Source organism: Trematomus bernacchii, unplaced genomic scaffold (assembly GCF_902827165.1).
Source record: "Trematomus bernacchii unplaced genomic scaffold, fTreBer1.1, whole genome shotgun sequence".
Classification (NCBI taxonomy): Eukaryota; Metazoa; Chordata; class Actinopteri; order Perciformes; family Nototheniidae; genus Trematomus; species Trematomus bernacchii.
The window spans coordinates 1,481,304-1,508,635 of record NW_022987662.1 but is presented as its reverse complement, the minus strand read 5'-3'; the positions used below and the strand labels follow the sequence as shown (position 1 = coordinate 1,508,635).

General features: G+C 41.3%; 1 protein-coding gene across 1 annotated transcript in view; it reads left to right on the top strand.

The window, feature by feature from the left end:
* The first annotated feature begins 938 nt into the window (after nucleotides 1-938).
* Nucleotides 939-27,332, top strand: part of map3k5 (mitogen-activated protein kinase kinase kinase 5) — an 80,720-nt gene continuing 54,326 nt past the window's right edge. The window contains exons 1-2 of the mRNA XM_034135514.1: nucleotides 939-1,856; nucleotides 25,071-25,210. Coding sequence (XP_033991405.1) covers nucleotides 1,439-1,856; nucleotides 25,071-25,210 — 558 coding nt within the window. The 5' untranslated portion in view covers nucleotides 939-1,438. The remainder of the gene's footprint in view (nucleotides 1,857-25,070; nucleotides 25,211-27,332) is intronic.

Sequence of the window (27,332 nt, the reverse complement as noted above, 5' to 3'; positions counted from 1 at the left end):
TCTGGAATTTTTGTTATGTGATGCTTGTTGTTGACTCCATAAGGTACACTGTGTTCTTCATGCACTGACCTGTAATAGCAGGCATTTGCCACAAGAGGTCCTCCTCGTGACAGGAAAGAGAGAGACCACCAGGCAGGTAACAACAGGTGACAAAACCTGAAAACAGGAGGTAACCGCTTCTACATGAAGGTATACAAAATGAATGTAACTCTAAGATTCTTCACATATAATAACAAATCCATGGTTTGCAACATAGCTGCAGGGCCGCCCCTCCCTACACGCAGATCACGCAGACTGTGTGCGTGGGGCCTCACCTCGCCGAGGGCTTGTTTGTTGTTGACCTCATCTTGCGGCGCACCTTTACACGCTTATGCGGCGCAATTAGTATAGGCGCGGCACAGTTTCACCGCTGCGAGGCTCCACTAGCAACCCGCCCCCCCCCCCCCCCCCGTCGACGCTCGCGGCACAGAGGGCCTCCTTATATAACTTTGCGTGGGGCCACAAGTTGGCCAGGGGTGGCCCTGCATACTGTAGCTGTGTTACTTTTTTACTTGATAGCAACTGAATTATTATCATTGCACATCTGTAGTCTGTAATCTGTTTAGATTTGACAAGATTAATGGACGAAGCAATTTAATTATGAATGAATTATGAAATGCTCCCAGTTTACAGCCTTGCAAAAAAACCTCTGACATCATTAAAGAGATTAATGTTCAATAATATGCTTCCACCACTTTCATTCTCTCTCAACATGATAAATAGCCTATATCAGCTGACACATTTGAGCCTGCATTAATTGTGGTTGATTTCTCGCAGTAGTCGTGTTGTTTTCTGCTCCTTTCCTGAACTCCTCATATGGACATGCTGTCCCCGCCCAGCTCCAGCAGGCTGTGCTCCGTCTCCCCGCCCAGTGCGTGAGTGAGGGAGATAACATTGGAAACTGGGCACTGGGCAGGCTCTGCATGCACATGAAAAGAGCCTCTGTGCGCGTGCAGTCTACTTTCTCTTTGGAGGTGACACGCCGCTGCGAGCCTTCAAACTGCGCTAAACTTCATCTCTTGGTGACATTTCTGCCTTCTGTGCGCCAGTGTTGCTCAACTTCGGGAAGTATGTGGATTTGTTGTTGAAGGAATGCGCGGATTTGCTGGATTTCCCTCTGGTGTTTTTCTCTCCTCGGAACAGTGTCGTGACCAAGCTTCGAGCAAACAGCGTTATCCGGGGCTTTATTTTAGGCGTGCAACCGTCAGTAAACATGCAGCATGATGTGCAGCTGCAGCTCTAACCGTGTGTGTCTGTGTTGAAGGAAGCTTTGCACGTCGTGCCTGTGCAGAGGCTCCATGGGTCACCGCCGTGCGTAACGCTGGCTCTCCATGGAGGACTGCTTGGAGAAGCAGCTCATCGCAACCCACACTTCAAGTTAGTGAGTGACCCTTTAAACATGATGAGTATAAACCAGGACGGGATATCCTTACCGGTGCCTTGCTTCGGAGTTCGTCCCGGCAGAGAGAGCCTCGTTGGGGAAAGCAGTGGAGGTGGAGGTGGAGGTGGTGGGATCCCCGCAGCTGGGACCTTCTGGCAGGACTCTGTGGTCACCAGCGGGGGTCTCAGCCCGACTCCATGCAGCAACCCGATGGAAGGAGGGGGCTTGCTGTCCACCGGGAAGTCGTGCAAAAGCAGGCCGGTGACGGTGGCCTATGTGGTGAACGGAGAGGCGAGCCAGCAGAATAACGCGGAGAGCATGGCGCTGCAGTGCCTGAAGGATGCCTGCGAGACATCGGGCAGCAAGCTGGAGACTGTCAACTTCGGGAAGCTGGACTTTGGGGAGACCATGGTGCTGGACAGCTTCTACAATGCAGGTGAGTCAGAGCAACATCCAACCCGAAACTTTAGAAAACTGCTCCTGAACGCTGCCTGTTATGTTTACACATAACAGGAATGCTCCTTGGTGTATGTGATGCATACATGAACACAGTTAAATTAAATGAATTGTAAGAAAAACAACCCACAAATAAATATGAAAAACTATACAAATAAACATCATAACAATAACCTTAAGAAAATTGTTTACATGAAATATAGATACATCAAAAAACTACATTCAGTATACTATGAAAAAATACTCAGAATAATACAATTAAATATTGTATGTGCAGTACTACATGATGTTACTTGTTAGACGATTTTATCCAAAGCGACTTACATACTCAATACTGTGGGCAATCCCCACAGGAGCAATTTGGGGTGAAGTGTCTTGCCCAGGGACACAACGACATGCTGACTGCAGTGGGACTCGAACTTGCTACCCCCTGATTCGAAGTTCAGCGCACTGCCCACTGATCCACAGCCTCCCAACTAAATTTGTTTTGCAAATGTTCAGAGCGTTGTGCAGAACTGGCAATACTTAAATGAAATAAATAAAAACAAGTTATTGTTTGCATAGTGTGCATTAGTGTAATGCATAGTGTCTATGGAGTGGCTGTGGCCTTGTTGATGCACAGGAATGTAATCTCTGCTCCCCAATGTAATGATTAAACTAAATGATCAATACCCAGTCACCCGAGAAATGCCACTACTTCATGATGGCATGTCACAGGAATGCTAGTCTCAGGGGTCAAAGGTCACCTCTCCCTTGGAAGCTGTTTGCCTGCAGGACAGGTTGCTGTTTGCTCCTTAAACACAACACTTCTCTCTCTGCATGTCAGGGCTTGAGGCTGCATGCTCAGTTATTTCCCCACTGTACTGAACAAAGCTGGAAGTCATTGAGCAGAAGTGCATCATTGGGGTTTGTTTCATTTGCTCCATAAATGTAGGGGGTTGATTGTTATATTTCCCCCCCCCCCCATGCATAGTTTCCTTCCCTTCCATTGTGCGCCTCCAGTATTGTGCCAGACTGTCATCATGGGGGAAACCATGAGGCTGGACTTTCCACTGGAAATCTACGAGCGGAGACGCAAACCTGAACCCTGAAAGCACTTTCCCTTCTTATTCATGCTGTATGTGCAGTAGCTGGCTCATAATCCGAGTGGAAACGTTCAGTTGTACAAAAAGTCAGAGGTTGTGGTCAAATAAGAAGCAGCTGTAATGTACAGGGTGTGTTGAAGAGCTGGGAGCAGCAGCGATGTTTGCATTTCACTCCCATATTTGGGATGAGGAGGATCTGTTCATCAGATTTTGCACAAATCAAACGACAACAACCCAGATTCCTGCAGCTGTTACTGAGAACCACAAAGCCTTTTAAAGGAGAACACAGTAGCAAACTACCAGAATATACGTTTCAAGGATAAAACTAGGATTTATCATACTTTGATGGGCCTACGTTACTTACAACTCAAAATGTAATAGCATTTAAAATGATTACTTGAAAATACCTTATCCTAAGGACAACCATGAATACAAATATGAGTCATTTTGGTCTCATTTCTAAAGGCATTGGAGCATGTTTTTCTACAAGGACAACTATAAGTAATAATACGCTGTAAAAGTGCAGCGTGTGCAAGTTAAAAAACATAGTGGCAGAATCACTATTATGGCGCATTTCCACTACAGCGCGGTTTAAGCGTGCCGTGCCGTGCCCGGTCCGTTTTTGGTTGCGTTTCCACTAGGCGTAGTTCCGGCTAGCGGATACTTTTTCACAGTTTTCTGGCTCTCCAAAATCGAGGTTCTTTCCGGGCCAACAACCGGGCTGAGTATGCTAAACTAGTGAGAGAATCGCTGGCAACTACAACAAAATGAACATATTTTACCGTGTTTTAATTGTAATACACGTTTCAAATATATGCTCCGACCGTCCACACTCACAACAACGGTCTACAGACATAAATAAACCAGCGACTGTATTCGCCATGACACAGACAGTCTGTGGTTTGTACTTGTTTAACTTTTGTCTAGTTTCTGAACAGATATGAGGAGCTGTGAGCTCTGAGTGCTAACAGCTAACGGCTGATGTTGGTTTTGTGTTTCGCATTGAAGATGACGTCACGGCTCCGCCAACACTGCGTTACTATAGTTACTGCCCCAGTTCCTAAACTTTAATGGAAACGCAGCATAAAGTGAGCCTGGCCTACCAAGGCCTAACTATACCGTACTAAGCCGTGCGAGGCCCTGCAGTGGAAATGCGCCATAAGAAAACTGGCATTTCCAATGGAGCCTGTTTTATGTGATGTGGAGGTCAGAATAGATTTAACATTGCAGTTTAGATCATTTTGATTAAAAAGTTGAAGGTATTGATCTGTAGAGCTTTTGTTCAACTGCATTATAGCGGCTAGAATTCAGACCCGCTTTACATTTGAAATATTACTCTTTACACAAGGTTTATAAGATGTAATAATTGCTCATTTCTTAAGTGTAATGTAAATTGCACTAATGGACCAGTTACAAGCCATATAACGAAGAACTTGGGGTTGTCAGGTTGTGATGAAACGTTCTGTATCATTTGTTAAGTCATTAATAAGAGGTTTCTAATAAACATAAAATGTGCCGTCATGAATGTAAGTAAACATAACTGACAGATTCTAAACACTAATTGATTAATCGTGTGAATAATTGGCTGATTAATTTACAACTAAAATAATAGATGATTGTTTTGGACAGGATTTGTTGGTGATTTTTAATGAGAAGTATATTGACGATAAATGATGACTAATTTGAAGATTTGGTGGAAAATAAAGTGAATATCAAGCAAAAATGTTAAGCGGCTACTTTGAGTTGTATTAATGTTCAAATTGTGTAATTGATGGAAAACTAGTGCAGTAACACTCTTGTCACGTAATTGATATACCAACAGTTTAGATTTTACCCACTTCATAATGACTAGGAAAACCAGACGGTTGTATTTCTGCTGAACACATGACAGGCGTGTTGCTTGTCATAACATCACGTTATTAGTTGTACAAACACACCATGTTCTCTTTTTTTATTTCTTTGGTTTTCTTCCTCTGAAATACTGTGGAACTTTCCCATAAATTCACATGGGAGGGCAGAGGCATTTTCCCAGAAACCCTGAACTCTATCTGCTCACACACATGTTGCTTCATCCTCTTCCTGCACGAGTGTGCATCAGAGATGAAGGCCAGACAGCAGAGACCTTTAAACAATGAGCTCAGAGACACACTGAAAGCACGTGTTGATTTGTTCAGATGATTTGTTCAGATACCAGTCTATACCTTAAATGTCTGAGAGACGGACCGAGCTGATTGTCAAGCCTCTGAGTAACAATACACAGGAAGTGTTTGGGAGAAATGTAGATGCAATCTCTAGACAACAACAATGACTAACCATATCTTATCAGGTTAATTTGTATTCCTTTTGATAGGAGATGTGATGATCAGGTGTAATCGGAATGTATTGCTTGTCTCACTCACAGTGATGTTATTGATTGAGACTAATCAACAGTGATGTTGTGTTAAACAGAAAAAAATAATAAATTACCGGACATGTTAATCATAACAAGGAAGATATCAGCAAAAAAGTATTCATTTGGAAGAGTAGAGCTTACATTTAGGATGAAACTGCTATTTATTGAATTTGTTTTGTTTGGTCTTAATATTGCACAAGAAACAAATCTCCATCCCAATTTCCCAGGTGCCTGCATGATGTACTCTTATGTTTTCTTTGAACAACAGTCAAAAATATATATTCATTTAACGTGGCCCTTATATGCTCCTTTTCCGGTTCATATCTGCCCAAAAATTGCAGTTCAATTGCATATTTTTACATAGCAACATGGCTGATCTCAAACTTCTGTTTTTATAATCTGTAAACTATATTAGGTGTGGTTTTCTGTACCTCTTATCACTACCTACCTTAGGACTTAATGCATACGGTTGCAGAAACAGAGTCTAACCTTGATAATCTGTGAACCACTCTTTTCCACCTGCTGATAAAACATTTCTGCTGCAGGGAGTTGTTGCTCACAGTGGTCTGAAAGATACGTTTATTTCTAGGTCACAAAAAAGCAGCAGCAGCTGAGATCGAGTCACTTGCACAGCCCCTGTCAGAGCTGCTGCTTCACTCCTCCATCTGTCCTGACTCATTATTACAATGTATTATCAATAATACACCCATAACGTAGGAGCCCTAAGCTAACCTTTGAGTATTGACCACACACATCCACTGAGCGAGCAAAGTGCACGATGCTTTAGCGAGATGATAAATGCATCAGACTGCTCCTGTGGATCTGGTCATTGTGAGCTGCAGAAGGAGTCTGTCTTTTTTTGGACTACAGATGTCTGAATCATCATCCACCTCCTAAATGTTGTATTGCAGTTCAAAGGTGTGTTTTGCTTGGAGCTCAGCCAAGCCAATCCTCAGCCTTTGTAGGTGGGAATAATGGAGGTGATGTAATGTAATGGCGCCAGTCCCAGAATCCAAATGAATGTGTCCAAACATAAAAGGGCCACTAACGTAGATATGATCGTAGTTAGATGAGGCAAAAGTCACTTACTTAAAGGGACAGTTCACCTAGAAATCATCTCATATAGTGCTACTGATGAATCCAGATGGTTTAAGTAGATGTGATACGGCAGACAGAAAATAGTTCCTGCATGAAACTGCTTACAACAAAGCCTATGGACTATCTTGAGAAATTGGGTCATGATTTTCTGGGAAAGAGACATTTCTGTTGAGTTGTATTATTTATTTTGCACTTTGAGCACATCTAGTTTAATTAAAATTCGAGGAAAAGCAGACACTTGGCGACTCAAAAAGAAGCCAATCTAAATTGATTAATGGCACTCTAAGTAAAAGGGAATTTATTATTTTATTTTGGAGTGAATTCATCTTTATAGTAATAATGATCTGAACCAGACTGTTTTTCTCTGCTCTTAAAACTAATTGGTCTATGTTGTACTTGAAACAATAAGTCAATAAGATTCAGAGTTGATAGTAGATCTCTCTTTGATCCTATTGATACCAAGTAAATTAATCTAAGAGACTTTGATTGATGTATTGAAGTAGTGAACAGTTAAGTGGGCTTGCTCAATATGTTTTAAATAATATATGACTCTGATGATAAAAGCATGTTGACATCCTAATGCTGGTTAAACACATCCAGCTAAAGCAATCCTTCCTTTGTCAAATGCATAATGAGATACATGCCGAATATCACAAATGATTTTTAAACAAACACATGTCAGTCTCTACAGTGCCATAATACCTTCAAAGCAATATCAACAATACAGCAGTTAGTATTTATCAATGGATGAAGACTTGAGCAGCTGTTTCCTCATAGCTGTGGTATGCAGAGCGTTATCTCTCCAGTTGATTATTACACTGCGTTACTGTGGGATTTACACAGAGCACAATGGCTTTTTGAAACAATTCCTGAGAACTTTGAAAGGAACTCCTCCTCGTCTGTCTGAGTGTTTTTCTGACCTCTTGTCTTTGCGCTCGCCACTCCACCGGCGACTCAGAAATTGTTTTCAGGCTGTCCACTTTTTCAATTGGTTGCATTATTGAGAAGGCTGAGGGAAGTGCATTGTTGAGCTCTGGTCACAAGCTAGAACGATTTTTTTTAAAGCATGATAGCCTCTACATACAACATCATAAATGGAAAGTCAACACGGTTTCTTACAGGTATGTTATCTAAGGCCCCGGCCACACGAGGACGATAACGGTCTTATCTACTACAGTTCACTATCAGATAGACGGTTCGGCCACACGAGGCCGACATGGATAAGCATAAAACGATAACGATAACGGGTCCCAAGGTGGGTAGATCTGCAGACGAAACGCTCTGGGGGGGCTCCGTGTTTACGCCCTATACGATCATTTCCTGATAACGTTGAAGCAATAGCCCCGCCTCTCCCCACCTCTGCTGCTCAGAGATCAGCTGCTGGGCTGTCAGGAGAGGGGGATGAAAAGAGAGGCTCCGTGTATTATTATTATATTATTATATAGAGTCGTTATCAATTTGTTTTAAAGCTCAATAAATAACAAAGAAGACCTCTGACCGGCACTTTTCTAATTTTGTCCGGAAGATTTAAACTTTAACGCACATGTTGATCGGCGAAAAAAATCTAACTGAAACTCTGCCGCACGGTTCCCTCATCCCTTGGAAGAGGCGGAGAGTTGGGTGTTTGTCATCTGCTGGTGGACTACCGGAGAGTAGGAGCAAACGCTTGCCTCGGGGAGGGAGAAAAAGAGCCAGAGCGTCCACAGCGGAGAATAAACAGAAGGGCAACCATGGCAACCATGCGCGGGAAGTCTTCTTCGCTGCTTTTGTAGCAGGAGTACAGCGCCACTTACAGGCCCGGCATATGTACTACAGCGTCTCCAGCGCTTTCGAGCGGTCTCGTGTGAACGGACACGTTTCTGGTGCCTGTTGCGTGTGGACGGAAGACGTTTTTGATATCGATTTCGGTCCGTTTGCGTTATCGTCCTCGTGTGGCTCCAGCCTAAGTATTGCCTGCAGTGACCCTCAACTGTTCAAATATTACATTTTCATCATCATAGAGGCAGAATTCAACAAGTTTGAAGCAAAATTCATCCACATTTAGAGTAACACTGCCTATTTTGAGAGGACTAACTACTCCAAATGGCATTTTGTTATTTTCATTAGATAAGATACTGATGAGGTGGAAAAGCTTTCAACGATCACTGGCTTGCTAACTGACGGTTAATTTCTCATAACTGTCTGCAAACCATTCCTTGTATTGAGGAACAGTTTGTACTTGGGCAGTGGAGTGTTAAGTAGATTAGACAGGGAGGCGTGTGGCGCGGTGGACTAGTGCGTTGGTGTTCGGATCAGAGGAGCACAGGTTCAAACCCCACTGCAGTCAGCATGTCGTTGTGTCCCTGGGCAAGACACTTCACCCCAAATTGTTCCTGTGGGGATTGCCCACAGTATGTAAGTCGCTTTGGATAAAAGCGTCTAACAAGTAACATTTAATGTAGATTGATCAACTCAACAAATGAGCTACATTAGCTTCCTCCATTTTTGAAACCCCAGCTCTGTTTCCTCTAAAGCAGGGGTTCCCAACCCCCGGTCCGCGGACCGGTACCGGGCCGCGGAGGTGTTACTGCCGGGCCGCGAAATAGCTGTGAGTTTATCGTAATATTTGCAGAATTATAAATATATAAAAATATTTTATCATAATATTTTTTTCAAAAAGTGTTTAATTTTCGCACCTATGCCACCAGTCATATTATTTCATCCAGTAGCTAGTTAATCTTTCACCAGAAAACCGTTGAAAATGGCTTTTATGATGTTCCGAGGGATTCGGCGGCTCAGCCATAAGGTCTCAGCCTCTTGTGCGCACGAGCATGTTACCGGTGCGCCAAGTAGGAAGAGGAGCGCACAGGAGACAACCGTTTGATTGCAGACTGTTATGTTTATGTGGGGAAATGGTGGTGCATACATTATTTGAGATATATTTCAAACTCGGACTTCATTTTAAGGACATGTCGGCCAGGGGTGTAGAGCTATTTGTTTAAGCACCGGATTGGCAAAACAGGAGAGTAAACCAGTCTGCCTTGATCTATGAATTAATGTCCGGGACTCTCACGGTATCTGCTGCCCGCAGGTGTTTTATAGAAGGAAAACCTCCTTCACTTCATGAAATGGCTGCAACATCAGGAGGCAGCGGGACGTATACTCGGTAAAGAGCTGTGCCTTTTTACGCACCGCCTTCGCTGTGTTTAACTTAATCAGAACAGTTTAAGAGTGACTGCAGGCTGCTACGTGTTAACCACACACACATCTACACATCGAACTGCCCGATTACTCCCCCTTTTATTAGTTTTATGAAGGAGATGTCCAGTCAGTCACCAAGGCGCATGATGTGTGTGTATGTGCTCTGCTCAGCTCAGCTCTGTGTGTTCGGTGTTTGTGTCTGTCCGACACCGGCATATATGCGGCTGTTCGCAAAATAAATTAGTTTAATCTTAATCTCGATGTAGTGCTAAATGCTGTCGGGAGTGCACCGGCACGAACGACACTATCATAATATCTTCTGAAAACAAATGCCAGTGTCACACACACACACACACACACACACACACACACACACACACACACACACACACACACACACACACACACACACACACACACACACACACACACACACACACACACACACACACACACACACACACACACACACACACACACCCTGGCGACCGGACATCTCCTTCATAATGCGCCTTCTCCTCGTTTTCCCAGCATTCACTGGATTATCCGTAAATCATACAAACAAAACCAAAACGTTGATTTATCTGTTTTCCCGTTTTGGTTTAAAAACTGAATAACGTTGGTTTTTTGGTTTTCCGAAAAACCAAAAAACAACACCGGTTCTTTTTTAAACTTTGTTAATATGTTTTGGATGCATATTGTTCTCGTATTTGTTCAGGCTGTTACATACAATTAGCCTATGTTGCTACCTGCTGGTGGTGAGTAAATATTAAAATCAGTTAAAATTGACAACCGGTCCGCGATTTTTTTTTTAATGTATCTACCGGTCCTTGGCACAATAAAGGTTGGGAACCCCTGCTCTAAAGGACACACTGTCAGGATCACATGTTATCGATCCATTGTCAGGAATTTGTGTGTCAAGTTTACCAAAGTTAAACTTGATTTGAAGTATTCACTTTGCCTCCTTTAGCACATCAACAGATCACAGTGTTTCAATTGAAATCGGGTTTTTTTGCCAGATTTTATTGTATCAAATGTGGGAAGATCTCAGGGTGGGAAAAAAGCATGTTTTACTTCCCTGATAGAGACCTGCAAATGTATGTTTTCTTACATATCTTTAACAATGTGGCTTTAGTTTGAAAACATAAAATCTAAGCAGTACACCCAAACACATGTGTAATGCTTGCACAGCAGGGGAGATCCTACTATGTTCAGTGTCAACTCTCTCCAGTCAGCTGACAGCTTCTCGTCCTGGGATTCTCCAGCACATGATTGACTGTAATCCCGTCAGCTGGCCCTCTGCTCAGCTGTTTATCCTCCCTCCTGTTTACTCTGTATGCTCGGCTGCTCCTCAGAGGTGAGAGAGCACAAGGTCAGGAAGATTAAGCCCAAAGGCAACTCACTGGCATCTGGAGCAGAAACAGAGACTGTAGGCACAGCGTTGGCAAGAAAAAGCTGGTATTTCTCAACAGGAAGTGCATACTGTGGTGTTCGTCTCCATTCACTATTATTGTGAAACCCACATTCCACTTGAGATCTTTTCTTGCCCTGCAGACTAATAGCAGTAATACCCAACATGCCTATATGCAGTACTTCAGCATCAAACAGCCTGTTAAGTGAGTAGTCTTCATATACAGTACACTGAACATGTGCAGTTTACATTTGGATAAACCTGAGGGCAAATCTCTTAAGCGCTCTCCAGAAAAATGACAGGTGGTAGAGAGGCGGTGTATTAACGCTCCCTTTCAGGTCTTATCAGGGGTTCATTTGAGGTGAAAGGCAGCAGGAGGAGCGTGTAGCCGGCGTCTTAAGAGAGCAGTGGAGGGTGAGTGGCTCGTATATCAGTGTGATAAGGAACCTGAAGGCAGTCTGGATCTAATTAGCCAAAAAGATCAGTGGATTACTCACTGCATGCAGAAAAGTGTGTACAGTATGTGTACAGTGATATAAGAGAAGGAACATTTAGGTACAATCCTTTTGATTTAAAAGAGCTGAAGAACCAGCACTGACTCTATCTGAGGTAAAAATGGTAACATACATGCACTCTACGGTATCTAGTATTACAGTAGGATTGTAACCAGGTACAGTATCTGTTAACAGAGAGGGTGTTACTGATGAAAACTTTACTCCTCTCACTAGGTGTTTGGATTCTGCACATGCACCGCAAAGGTCACAGAATGGCGTGGATGCAAAACTGTGTGTTTGAAAGTAAAACAAGGGTGGTTGGGGGGGAAAGAGAACATTGTTTCAAGGCGGCAACATCAAAACTGTGTCATTTCACAAGTTAGAGGCGTTTGTTAACGTATTCTGAAAGTTTACACACGAGACAAGTTCCCTCATCTATTTCTTCTCATTCTCACCCCTCTGGATATTAACCTGTCTTCAGACAAACCAAATAAATGTTCCATTTTAATCTGTAAGAAAGATATCTTTGCACGCAAACACCAAAAGACTGGTATACGTCTAGTAAATGTTGTAGCTAAAATCTAGCACCAGCATGCACATGCTCACAATGACAATGCTAACATGTTGATGCTAAGCAGACACATTGTTTGTTGTGTTGGCTTGCTAATATTGCATCGCATGCTACTTAGCACTCAACACAAAGTAGATGAGACTGATCTCATTGTCTTGTCTTGCAGGTATTTAGTAAAATAATTGGAAAATGATGGTGCTTCAGGAATCAAAGGATCACAAAATCGCATTCAAAGCTGGGAACATGAATATCTGTTCAAAATGTTGGTCCTAATCCAAAATTCACTGGATAAATAAAAACTTAAAGACCAACAATATTGTCTCCAGAGATATGCTAGCAGGATGACTAATTCCTCCAGAGTATATCAAGTCAATGATCCTTAAAAACAGACCACTTCAACACTGACACTGACGAAATACAGACAGAAATCCAGTACAGAGATGATTTACCATCCACAGTGGCTGTGTGATGTTTCTGCTAACAGATGGAGAAGCAGAACTGTTAGTTGATTGGTTTGTCTTCAAACTGGGTTCCCAGGTTTCTCAAGTGTAAGAGAGGTCAAGTGTTTCTGTAAGGTTGTGTGTGTGTGAATGCTTGAACGTGGGGATGGTCGCAGCCATTGCACATTTCCGCCTCTCAAACTCATTTCTGCTGAGTGTCACTTCATTTCCATAAGTAAGCACAGTGACACCTTAATCCTCAGTCTCAGGTGAAGTACTGAGGTTAACTCATTGTTTACTTAAGAATAAGAACAAATCCCTCTTGTTTAAGCAAATGTCTTGAATCAAGGAGGCATGTCGGGGCAACAGCAGCATGAGTTTCTCAAAGCGTGTTTGTCAGATGAATTCACATTCTGTTCCCAGCTCTCTTCCCCTCGTGGCCATGGCACTGCAGTTTGTAAAATCTCTCAGTGAAAAGCAACACAGTGGAGCAGAGGTTTTAGAAAAAAGTGTCAGGAAGCATGCAACTGGAAGGCTGGTTTCATTTCCTGCATCGTGGTGTTTTCTGGGTTGTTCCTTTCAAGCACACTAGTGTCTAAAAATACAGAAGGCATTAGTCTCTCTGCTGGGCAGGGCATCTAAACTACAATATGACCATTGTCTAGTATTTCCCATGTTATCCTCTGGGAGACGAGACATATTTGTAGACGGTAATGCTAACTTAATAGACTTTTATGGGACTGTTCTTCCATTCCCAGGGTTGTATTTTGGGAGAATGCCTCCAGTAGCTGTTTACTTTGTCTAGACTTCAGGCTTCACATGAACCGTAGCTTGTATTCATGTTACATTTCCAAAGACAATTTCACTTTCAGTTGCCAGTGACGCATTTTCCGTAAGATATTTGTTTTGTTCCAGGCATTCCCTGAATACATATTAGTCTGAGTTTATATTTGTTTGATCAATAAACACATTAACAAACAAAACCACAATGTATTTCTGCATAGGTAATGGAGTCTCTCTTAGGAGACAAACATGCACCACCTTGTTTTTACTTAAACCTCTTACACCAATAGCTTCTGCAAATTTGACAAGATGTGTCATCTTTAGGGAAGATACAAAAGGGAGTGTGTGACATGCCTTGAACAAATACCTGCTTTCCAAAAAGCTCAACAACAAAACCAACCTCAAACAGAGACGTCATCCTACAGAACTGTTTCCAAGTCCTTTTAAAACCATACTAAATCTCAAGTTGGTAGTAGTTTTGTCACCACTTCGAGCAATATTCTGCTTATTTGGGCCCTATTTTGTTTATTTCTCATACTTTGATATCTATTAGATACATTTAGGAAAGACAGTTATTCTATTTACTGTAGAACAATACAACATGGTAATGCTATTCCAAGAAACGTAGCATGAGGAAGGAAATTCACACGATGCTTTTTAATGATTGTGAACACAGGCCTAGCTACGGTTGTTAACCTGTTAAGCCCCATGCGTGCGCGTCACTCTCATTCCTCAATGGTAACGTGTGTGTATGTGGAACTTCCCCTTCGGTTCAAAAGAGATGTCAATCACCAAAATCGACCGATGGGTTCCAGAGAAACAGCAAATACACCCAAATGACCCCAAAGGTGGGGGTTTATTTGCTAAACCTCTCTAAAAAGGTCAAATGTCACTTGTTTTCAAATCAAATCAAATCAAATCAGGTTTTATTTATATAGCACATTTAAAAGCGATTTTTGGTCGAGCCAAAGTGCTGTACATGTAATAAAAACACATTACTACAATCACAATAAAAGACAATAAATTACAACAGATATATATAAAAAATAAAATAAAATCTTGATACAGGGTACTTATTATATGTTATAGTTTGGATTCCTAAAGCTTTTAGTCTACTATCCCATCATTAAAGGGTAGTTTTCACTATAAGTAATGTTTTTTTTTTGGACGGACACTATAATTTACATTGTTTTTACTATGTTCAATCTGAATTTACTTTAAAATAAAAAAAATCTATATTGATTCTGACTTTTCTACAACCAACTCACAGGTGTATCATTGCTTTGAGAAAAAAGATTATTAATTTACCCCTTTTTAGAAGTGTAGTTATGGTAATTTGTTCTGGGAATGTCATTTTCGAGCCTGAGGCCTGAAAAACAGGCTCCGGGCTTTACAGGTTAACAAGGAAACTCCAGAGGGGTTTTGAAGTATGTCCTGTGTTGAAGACTCTATTATCCTGCATGTCGCTGTGACCTGACAGCATTAAAACATCCGCTGTGGTACAGAAGAAAATCATCGAGCAGCTGCCAAAACTCACAGGAACACAGCAAACATCTTCTGGAGTTGTTGGAAATTTGGCTGAGGAATTTGGCCATTATATACACCAGAAGTTACTCTTATATTAAGGCGAGGAAAAAGAGATTTCCAGTGGAGTTTGGAGACAGTTATTCCACTGTCTGAATCCAGCCTCGGCTTCCCAACACGAGCCTCTTTCCTCCTCCTCCATTAGCGATAAGGGGAAAAAGCTTGACAGCAGCACACTGTTTCACTCACATGTGTTTTCCTCGCTGAGTCTCCATGGCTACAACATCCTCTGTGTAGTTGTTATGTAATTGATTGTAACGAGTGCTTTTTATTTGCTTACTGTACCTGTCCTACATGCTCAAAGCAAAACACGATAAACTGCAGGCCATTACAGCCGGAGCCGGACTGACCTGAGTAAACAGTGCCGGAGTAATTTAATAACAGTGCTTATAGCATTGAGGCACGGTGACATTTTCACAAATATCAAGTGTTATTAGGTCAAAGTCAGGGCTCATACCTGCACATGAAAACACTTTATTCTTCCTGCTAGAGACAACACATTATTGTTGATGTTGGTCATTTCAAACACAAAGGTACTTATTTGGACAAAATAAAACAATTTGTGCAATTCTTATCATTGACATTTGTATATTTTGATGCAAATCATAGTTTGCATATCAGTAATGCTTGTTAGACTGCAGGCTAGACTACTTTTACATGTTTTCTTTGTCTCTATAAAATAGAGAACAATAAGTCAATTAATGTATTATTTGATCAGAAGTCAATTAATACAACAATTTGAGTTAATAATGTATTTAAACATTCTAAATATTTGGTGTTTTCAGCTTCTCACATGTGAAAATCCGCCTCTTTTATTTTTTTTAAATACTTTAAAATAAATTATCGTAGGAGATTAACTACGTTTAGGATAACATTTTAATTTCATATTTTATTATTTGTGTAAAGTCCTGCATACATCTGTAAAAAATATATATTCTGAACTAAAAGGTCACTGACTGTATATAACTTTAAAATACTCCGTTTATAATATTTGATATGTTTTGCCAAGTTCATGAAAGAGCTGCCATTCTCAAATGTACAGATGAATAAATAATGTAAACAATAATTCATAATTGATGTCATAAACACACATTGAATGTACAGTAATGGTTGGTTTGCATTGTGTGCAGCTTCAGGGATGTATAGTGGAGAAGATGCCTTCACTGTCAGCATTGTTTACAGCTGTGGGCTGTTTACATTCCTCCGACCGCCCACAATCATTACAATAGATTTCTTTGTGTCCGAATGTATACTCTTCATTTGGCTCTGAGCACAGAAAAAAGGGTTGCAGAGTTAATCCATATCTACTTGAACAGTCTCCAGTGTTATCTAGATCCTGCTGCGATTTAAAAAATATTGAGCAGACCCCCCTCCTCCAAAAAAAGAGCTTGTGCAACTGGTAGAAGCTCTCAGGAGACGACTGAGAAAGATCTCCACTCTCTCTCTGCTCCTCACCCTCCAGCGCTGGGCCTCAAAAGCGTCTGGAAGCCAGATTGTGAAGAGTATTGAATTATTTCCCTCCTCTTCTTTGAGCAGTAGGCGAGGGAATCAATTTGGTTTTGGTCAACAGCAGCAGGTCCAGCCGTAGGAGGTGTAGCAGGATTATCAGAGCATCACTATGCATGTTTTGGGTTTATTTGACCCAATTTGTCTTAATCTCTCCCAGGTGATTTTTTTTGTACTAATTTTGTGATTGCAACAGCTTCAACAACAGCCACTGTGATCAGGTGGCTGGGCTGTTTTTAAATGGTGACTCAAGTTACTCTGCTTTCCACAGCCTTCTGTCAGCACTATGCTGGCAGGATCTGCTGTTGGATTGAGAATCAAGCACGACGTCTGAAGCTCTGAAAAAACATTCAGATGCTTCACTGTGAACTCAAAGGCACCGTCTGTGGGATGTTCTGTGCTGTGTGTCTCCGTGAAATCAAAATTATTGTTCTTAATGATGCATGTAGCCTCTGACAGAACACAAAACACATTTTAGATACACCTTGTCATTGCTAAGGGAAGCGTGACATTTGGTTAGGGAGTATTCACAACATGTCTACTGGCCTTGAAGTGTGATGCATTTCCTCCTTTGGATTATTTAGTCATATAGGGAAATGTTTGTTAGGGTTATTTTTGTAGTCGCTACAAATGCAATGCAGTTTATTGGGAGTACAAGCATAATATGAAAAAACTAAAAACCAAAGTGTTTGTTCTATGAGGAGATACATATTTAACTAAGGCTACATTAAATGATTATTTCCAGTAGCCTTAAGTGACAATCATATTTTAATTCTTTGTTTTGTTCAATGCAAAGCTTTTGAATTTACAATTTCAAACTGAGAAAAGCAGCACATCCTCACAGTCCACAACCATGCTAATCGCTTTGTAGCGCCGTACATGTCCAGAATGGTGCTCAAAATAACAATGATAACATGCCAATATAAAGCAAGTATACCATTACCATTATCACCATCTTCATGTATTATATTTAGGGCTGTCAAGTTAACGCGTTAATAACGCGTTAACGCAAAAAAAAATTAACGCCACTAATTATTTTAACGCGATTAACGCATGTGTATTTTTTGTCCTCGGCCGCCGTAGTTTCAGAGCGCATCGAGTGTAAAATACCATCTACAAGCTGATGCTGACAGCCCTGCTCCTGCCGCCCGCTTGTGGCAGACTACACTTCCACGCTCACTGGCAGGCCCGGACTGGCCATCGGGAGGACCGGGAGGGTGTGTGTATGTGTGGCGCGACTCGCGCGAGCGAGGCACACCTTACGTGTTGATGTTGTTGTTAGCATCTGGTGCTAGCTAGCTGCGCTAACGGATATAAGGAGCTGTTTCAATGACATTTCGCCGACAACTGCGCCGAGCACTTTATGCAGGTAGCCAGACAGTGGGACATTGTACGAAAAGTCAGCACACTCAGCACGGATAGTACGCGCAACATGATTGCAGCTCCCGTTCAAGCATATATGCCTTGAGCTGCACATAGCTCCAACGATCCATCACAGTGTCTCCACATTCACACACACACACACACACACACACACACACACACACACACACACACACACACACACACACACACACACACACACACTGTATTATTGTATGAGAGAGGTTCCAGGTTGTTGTGTTTAATATTCATGAGAATATTTGTCATTATTCAAATGATAATAAACAAACATATAAAGCATATTTGTCCACTCATATGTTGATAAGAGTATTAAAAACTTGAAAGATATCCCTCTAAGGTACATTTAGAACAGATAAAAAATGTGCGATTAATTTGCGATTAATCGCGATTAACTATGGACAATCATGCGATTAATCGCGATTAAATATTTTAATCGACTGACAGCCCTATATTATCTAGCTAGCACACAAACACTAAGCCACTGGTAATCCAAGTGTTTTTTCATAAATCAAAAATTGACATCCTCAAATGTCGACCTAATGGTGATGCTACTGCTAGTGCTAAAAATGACACGAACCATTAGGAGGAGACTGTCAGATCTGATGTAAATCACTCATTGATACATTCAATTCAAATCAAATCAAATCAAGTTTTATTTAGCACATTTAAAGGTGGGGTAGGTAAGTTTGAGAAACCGGCTCGAGATACACTTTTTGTTATATTCCATGGAATGCTCTTAACATCCTGATAGCAATGAATATCTTAAGTGCTTTGACAAAAAATCCATAAAAAAATGTCATCTGTGGAAGCCGTAATACTGTAAAAAGCACGACCAATCATTTTAGCCGGCCCGGCTAAAATAACTGGATGGCCTACCTGCCTGTCAGCCTTCCATCTGTGCACAAACTTATCTCGTGCCCTCATTGGTCATGTGCGCGTTCGTGTGTGTTGGAGGAGGGGCTCTGTAAGGAAGTGGCAGATTTTTTCCGGTTGTGTATTTTCAAATTCTAGCGCACTCGAGCTGGTTTCTCCAAAATTACCTACCCCACCTTTAAAAGCGATTTTTGGTCGAGCCAAAGTGCTGTACATGTAATAAAAACACATTACTACAATCACAAAAAAAGACAATAATTACAACAGAAATATATAAAACAAAAACACAGGGTATAGTCAGGTGTCATGCTCCGCTCTGACTAGAAGGCCAGGGAGAAGAAGTGTGTTTTTAGTGAGGATTTAAAAACCCCTAGTGTCTGGGCCGACCTCACATGGAGGGGCCGACTATTCCAGAGCCTAGGGCCAGCTGCTGCGAAGTCTGGTGCCCTCGGGTTTTGAGCCTGGTCTTGGGCACTATCAGCAACAGCTGGTCAGCAGACCTTAAAGCTCTGGCTGGGGTGTAGCATTGACTTACTATCGGAGCTTTTGTTTACTGTAACTCAGTATGTTTGGGCTCAGATAGTACGATATATAGCTGCCTGCACTAGAACTGTAACTCTGATTTGAAGACACGTTTGTGAAGTGAAAAGCAAACATCCTGTCGGGGAAATGAAGGATGAAAGTGATTCTTTACGACTACCACTGCATTCAGCTTGTTATTAAGGTGCGGGACGTGTTCTTCATGTCTTATTTTATGATATTATAGTCAGTATGTATGCATGTCGACTGAGAAACACTTCACACTGTGTCATCAGCTCTCAGGGGTTTTTCTGTGAGTCCAAAGCACTTATGAGGACTGATTGCTGCACGTCTCCCGGCAGAAGACACTCACGTATGTCGTGCCCTTTTCTCTCTTCATACGTGCAGGGCTTTATATATTACCAATATTAGCCCTGTTTTATGACAGAAAACATCTTCAATACCTCAGTAGTTTCTTTGAAGCAGGTGGGGTTTCTAAGCAGACCAATGCATCCATGAAAACAAGCTTTTTTGTCAGCTGTGTGTTACACCGCTGCTTCTTAATGGCCTGTTTGCATTAAAAGCTCTCTGCCAATGTAATATTGATGGTGTCTCCCGCCAGCAGAGAAATGAGACGAGCCTATATTTTATTCATCAGCCGCCTCACGCTGTCTGGATGTTGACATTCAGCAACTTGTGTGAATAAAATAAGAGCCCTGAAGAAGCGAAACAGCATTTTATTCTGTGTTAATCAGGTTTGCAGTTAATGCTTTCATCCTGTGAGTGTTGGTTTGGACTTTATATGACACAGTAGATGTCCAAATATTCATTAATGGTGTGATCATGGAGATATCATTAATAGAAATGCGTCATGGATATGGAAGTAGCAAGTGGTTGTTAAGCAGAGAGGTCAGCGAGTGAGGATTAAGGTGTTCTTCCCCCGCTTTATACGTCAGAAAGTGAAACCTGACATGTCGCAGGGCAGAAATCCTGATGTGAAGACACTGTCTACTCATCCGGAGAGTTGATATTCTGCATCATTGCACAGAGCCACAGAGCTTAATATGCCTTATATCCTGTCCTCTGCCTGCTTGGCCGTAATGAAAATGTCAGGCTGTTTCTCTGAAGATGGTGTGGAGGAAAGGGGGGTGATGATGAGAAGCTTTGAGGCCTGCTTCCTGGATGAATTTGCATCACTGACAGAAGCTCTGATCTCTCTGCAGAGCCGTTTTGGCATGTAGCGACACAGCCATTGAATTAAAGGGGCCCTATTACGCTCACTTTCAGGTACATATCAGTTTTTAGTGTCTCCACTGGGACATGTCTCCATGCTCTAATGTTCAAAAAGCTCTTTATTTTTCTCATACTGCCTGTGCTGCATCACCTCTTTTCACCCTCTGTCTGAAACCAGAGCCCAGTCTGCTCTGATTGGTCAGCTGGCCGGCTCTGTTGTGATTGGTCAACAGCTTCTTGTGCACATATTATAATCCGGGGTATAGAGTGTTACAAGCTCGACAGAGGGGCTTTTATTGTGGCGGGGCGCTTATATATTTCTGTCAGCAAGAATTGGTCAACCACTTAGAGATGTCCCGCCCCTAAGCCAATCACGTGCAATGTGTTGGAGCGCTAGCCAATAGAGGCGGAACTGTTACATACTGATGTCTTTATGTTACAAAAGTAAACAAAGGAGACCAATGGAAATGGCAGGGGAGAGAAACTTTGGGATTTTAGCCTTTGCAGACCATTTACATGCACCAAAACCATATAACACACTAGGGGAAATGGAAAACCCCCGAAAACATAATGGGGCCTCTTTAAAATGGATATTCATTCAAATGATCAGCATTCAATGGTTGCTAATATTGAATGATCTCAGCAGAAATGTGTTTTCACTGTCCTCCTGGTGTTGAATTGTAATGATTTACATTGATTTGAGGAGTACATATAGCTATTAAAGCTGTTTTTAAAGCTGCATTAATACATTATATTACATTATATTGCATTTAGCTGACGCTTTTATCCAAAGCGACTTACAATAAGTGCATTCGACCAACAAGATACAAACTTGAAGAAAACAGAATCATATAAGTACATCAGGTTTCATAGAGCCAGAACATTTCAAGTGCTACTCAACTGGCTTTAGATAAGCCAGTCCTTTGTTAGTATATAAGTGCTTTGTGAGTATATAAGTGCTTTGTTAGTAATTTTATTGCTCGAAGTGGAGTCGAAAGAGATGAGTTTTCAGTCTGCGCCGGAAGATGTGTAAGCTTTCTGCTGTCCTGATGTCAATGGGGAGCTCATTCCACCATTTTGGAGCCAGGATAGCAAACCCACGTGTTTTTGCTGATGGGAACTTGGGTCCCCGTCGCAGTGCGGGTGCAGCGAGCCGTTTTGGCTGATGCAGAGCGGAGTGCACGTGCTGGGGTGTATGGTTTAACCATGTCCTGGATGTAGGAAGGGCCAGATCCATTCACAACACGCAAGTACCAGTGTCTTGAAGTGGATTCTAGCAGTTACTGGAATCCACGGAGCGGCGTGGTGTGGGAAAATAATAGATTTTTGTCTGCAACTTGTGGGCAATGAAAAAAGCCCAGCAGACACAAAGCAACATTAGATCCATTTGGTGTTGTGCTTCTGTCAGTCCCACAAATGTAAATCCAATATTCCCTCTCCTTAGCTGTGATTTAATTTGTTTCGTTGGAGGATAACTGCTCCACTATGTTCACCAGCTATCTGTTGACTGAGTCCATCTGTTGTTTGGTGCTCGGGTGAAAGTGAACAGTGGGAGTATGAGAGTTGTTTTTGCTGAGTAGAGTAGTGAGAATTAATCAAAAATGCCAAACCAAAACAATCAGATGCTAAAACGCTCCACTGAGCTGAAATGTGATTTTCTTTTGGGTCATCACTTCGTCACTTTTATATTATTCATTGTTATTTGATCCATTTTGAACCTGAAAGTACTGATAATTGCAGCGTTTCCTGTTTTTGTTGCAATATGCAAATTGCATGAGAGGATGTGGACAGAATCTTTTGAACATGTTCCTTCATGTGATGTGTTAGCAAAGCTGAGACAAAGTCAGTCCTAACGGTGCAGAGGCCTAATCATTAAATGTGTATAATATACTTGGTGTAGGAGCCATGAATGTCAGAGAGTGGGGATTCCTGTGGTACATTTGATAAGGTTTTTTATTTTTTATAATTTGGTTTATAATATTATTATATTGTGATCAATTATGGGTTGGGGTTTGTTGGGTCACATGGGTATGGGTGGCAAGAATAGTAGATACCTGTGTGAGGTGTGTGTGGAAGAGAAGGTGAGAGAGTGGTATTGTGCATATTATAAGAAGTTAATCATTTTCATTAATACGATCTTGTTCTAAGCATTTTTGGATCTCAGCGTTGATTTTTCGACCTCAGCCTCTAGGACACTTTTGTTTGTCGCTACACTTAGGTTTTTTTTCTTTTTATAAATCTTTAAGTCAAGTCTCCGAGAAGTCAAGTTATTTCTCCAGTCCTTATTTTTGTGACTTTAGTCGATGTTCAATTGCCACTCGATCTCTTGTTCCTTACCTAAAGCAGAGGTGGTGGGTGTTGAATAAAGATTGTACATTTGTGATTTTGGGCAACCTGGGTAAGATGTGTTTTGTATTGAGTCTAAGCTTTAAGTTAAAAAATTATATAAAAACCTGGAAGTGACCATTTTTTGAGCCTCTGGTGTATTTAACGATGCAATCTGGTCTTAATTGCACTTGTCATGCCTCCTTGTTGTTGTTTTGATTCACTGTTTGTTGTTCTTTTGAGTGCAAATTGGGTCATAACCTGATAACACCTGATAATAATTGCCCTGTTCAAGATCACTACACCGAGACAATCAGAGACAGTTTCCCTGCCATCAAATGTTCGGAATAGAAAATCCTATTATCTGACTGACAGTGAATATTTGAGTGCATTCCCACAGTGATACTCCACCAGCTGTAACGGTCCATGGCCTGAAACGACCTATAACATATTAGTTCTCCCTGTTCAGAGATCCTCCGCTCTTTAGCTGCATGTGATGTGTTTGTTGACACAGAGAGGTGGAGAGTTGGAAGCAGATGAAAAAGCAGGGTGCGGTGTGTTATCTCTCAGAGCTCCTCTGTCGTTACTGGAGCGCAGCGACTCTGTTTTTGTTGTTATCAGTTATCAGTGGCTCGAGGCCTCGGGGACAACGTGTACTACCGCCCCATGTTGTGTTCACTGTACTGCTTAGTATACACTTTGTATGTCATGATGTCCTTTTAAAACGCATGTACGAAGGGTTGTAAACAGTTGGCTAGTTTTGTTATTAACTAAGTAGTTTCATTTCTGAACAATCTGCCCGTTATTTTCTCGATTAATCAATTTGGTGTAGAAAATGTCAGTAAATAGTGACAAATGTTAATCTCAGTTCCTTAAAATCCAAATGGATGTCTTTACATATTCATTTTTACATGATATAAACAGAGGAAAGCACGAAAAGTCAATGTTTGAGAGGCTAACATTTGACACCTTTCTGCATTCACAGCAGTTTTTAGTGGTAGCAATGCACAGAAATATGAAAAATATACAGAGCAATGTGCAGCTTTCTCCGCTTAATGAACAAGATGTGCTTGCTTGATGTGCGTTAGTGTCACATACATCATTTTAAGTGCAAACATGTATGGACTTCATGCTTTTGGCTGGTTCATGCAGTATCTCTGGATCAGTTCAACAGCACCCTAAGAGCTCTCTGGAAACACAGCAGTCTGTTTTGCTGCTTCAGCTCTTGGTTCAAGGCTGGGAACTCTCCGCCCCTCCAGCAGAAGCAGGTCCCGCTGGCTTGAGTGACACTCTGCAATATTTACTGCTGTTGACCTATTGATCCGGATCATATGCTCGAGTCCAGCTGGAGTCAGTGTGGTGTTGAGCGTATTTGTATTCATAGATTGAGTTGAAAAGACGGGTTCAAACCATCAGATCTGTTTTTCACGAGTGTGTTTCTGAATTAGCTCGACTTACTTCTCGGATACAGGAATCTATAGCAGTGTAACAGCCTGTAATGTGAAATACTGACACACTTGATGTGGCTTTACTGTATACTTGTTTATTAACCTTTGATCACTGTGTCTCTCTCTATCAGAACAATAATGATGATGACTGAAATGAAGGTATCAAGTTGTTGTGACCTCTGATCTGATGCAGGTTTTACACACAGATTATTTATAGGATTAATTGTTGACACGTTTCATTGTTGATGTATTTACCAATTTTGTATAAGTAAGCCAAGGTATTACAAAATAAATCATTAAAAAATGCCACCGCACAATTTCCAGACTCAAGTCTCTTCGATTCCATTTTATTTGAACATTTAAAACCACTTAGATATTTGCGTATAAGGATTTTAATAGACTGAAATGCCAGCCAATAGAAGTGTGAGTGTTACACAGTGATGTCACTATGTTACAAAGTAAACAAAGGAGTCCAATGGAGGCGTTTCAGGCAGGGGGGGGGGGGGGGGGAGTGTGTGGGAGAGGAACTGAAGGGAACACAGGGATTTTAGCCTTTGCAGACCATTTACATGCACTAAAAGCTATAACCCACTACAGGAAAGGGAAATAGGGCCTCTATAAGATTGTCATTGTCATCAACTATGCTAGGCTATTGTGCATATGATAATTAAGCCTTTGAAACTTGATACAATTATATTGTGTTTCCAAAGGTGTGGCAGCATTTTGGAAATAAATCCCTTTAGGAAAGTTTGGTGTTGAGGACTTGAAACTGTCAAGATGAACTGAAACGTTTTAAATGAAAGTTGACACCTAACACTAGACTGTCTGTACCTGTCTCTCCTCATCAGACATCGCCGTGGTGGAGATGACGGACGCTTTCCGGCAGCCCTCGCTCTTCTACCACCTGGGAGTTAGAGAGAGCTTCAGCATGGCCAACAACATCATCCTGTACTGCGACACCAACTCCGACTCCCTCCAGTCCCTGAAGGTGAGAACAGAGAGCATTAACACACATTAACAAACAATCACGGAGGTTCACAGAGGTGGTGATTGAAAGCTATTTTTAGGAGAGGGAGAGGGACAGGGGATTGACAGGAAAGTAATTTGGTGGCAGCGGGCAGCGGCACATAAATGCATCGATTATATGAAGGAAGGAAATGCATTTATGAAAGTCGGCGTTGGCCTCATTTAAAAAATGTAGTTCTTTGATGAAAATAGAGTTCACAGAAAAGAACAATTTTGTTGTCACTTAGTCATCAACCACTTTTCTTTAAGTGTTTAACCCCTGGATGTCCTCAGTTGTGTTTCTCTGCCCTTCAGAGATGAGCTGTCTGTCAGTCTGTCCACTCCTGTGATGTCCTTTCTTTTCTATCAAACCTTGTATTTCTTTTGTTGAATGTATGTATTATTTGGTGGTGGTGCAGTACCATAAGGTGGTACTAAATCATTTAATTTCCACGATTGAGATTTTCATTTCAGTGTTGATTGTTTGTTAGCTGGAAAAGAAAAGAAAAATTATGATAGGGTTAAAAAAATGTTGTTGGAATTAGGGTCATGGCCCAAAAACAGGTCAAATATAGTCCCGGTTTTGAAGTATTGTCCATCATTGAGAGCTCTTCAATTTAAGACACAAATTCAACTGTATTTCATATCATTTTTCAATTAGCTGTTGCTTTTATCCAAAGCAACTTAGAATAACTGGAGTCAACCTTATAAACTCAGATTAAGCCAAACCATTGTAAGTGCTACAACCATTTATGTAAATTAACTTTATATTTTGATGGTGCAGTTGAAATGGTTCGGCACTTTAAAACACATTTAGGGTATTATGCACTCTGTGTGCTGATTACTCATGTTTTGAAGGTTTTTTTTGGTCGACGTGGGCTGCCTCCTACTGCAACTAAAAGACCACCTCTGCTAACTTCAAAAAACATGACACACTGTTATGAAATAAACCAAAACCTTCATGAAAATAACTGCTCTATAACAGCAATCTGTAAGGGAGAGGAACACATCTGTATTCATAGTAAAATGTCAGATTGTTACTTTTACCCCAAAAAAACTCACCCAAGCTGAGTCAGCATTTGACAACAGTGCGAGTCTTATGGAGCAGACGAGACGTGGTTCACTGAGGCCAGAGCTGAACACATTGAAAATTGTAGCGGAGAAACACTGAAGCCTTTATTTTCGGTTTTCCTCTCGCTGTGCAGTCAGAGTAACGTACCATACAGCCTCGAGTGCAGATTGAACTTAGAAGTCATTAAAAACCCAAATGTACATTTTTAGCTCAATTATTCCTGCTGTGTATGTCGTAAAAAGCTTCAGATAGCCTGCTCTGTTTCAGACAGTTCCTCATAGGAGTTCCTGTGGTTTGCTCCCCACCCCGACTGAAAACACACACACACACCTCTGGTGGCTTTCTCTGATCTGTATCAGGCTGCTAAACGGTTTCAAAGGGGGCTGTTTCAATGTCAGGAGTTTTCTTTAAATGCTGGAGCCCTTCTAGAAAAAATAAACATGGGCCTAAAGAGGTGTGCCCTCATGCTGGTCAGGCTTATTTTAAGTGATATTTTCCTCTATGGAATAACAAAAGTAGTCCCAATGTAAACGTGTGTAGTTGATCACAAATGAAGGTGAGGAAAATATCCTTATTGATTCATATCCTAGTAGATTATCTCAGCACTTGCATGAAAAGTGGTTGTGATTTATCAGTGACATAAGATATTAATATTTATTGATGTAATTTCAGTGAGGTAAAATGAGTGCTCTTAAATATTTTATTAGCTCGGCTCATTGATCCGCTTCTTCTAATGTGTGATGATGAGACTAGCATCACAATCATTCCTGTGTCTGTGCTTGATGCATCACAGCATGTACAATTACATCTCTTTTCAGTCCTAGAGTTTGAAGGTGTTTCAAGCTGCAACAACAGTTGTATAGACCTTTTGAAATAGATGCAAAATATTTCAAAAAAACTCACTTTCAATGTCTGAATATTTGGCTTTCTGCGAGACAAGAGGCTCAGTGTGCTTTCAACAAACGACATTAGCCGATTTCATGGTAAACAGACATGTTCAATGTACTTCCTTCTTCATAAAACCTTTTTTAAA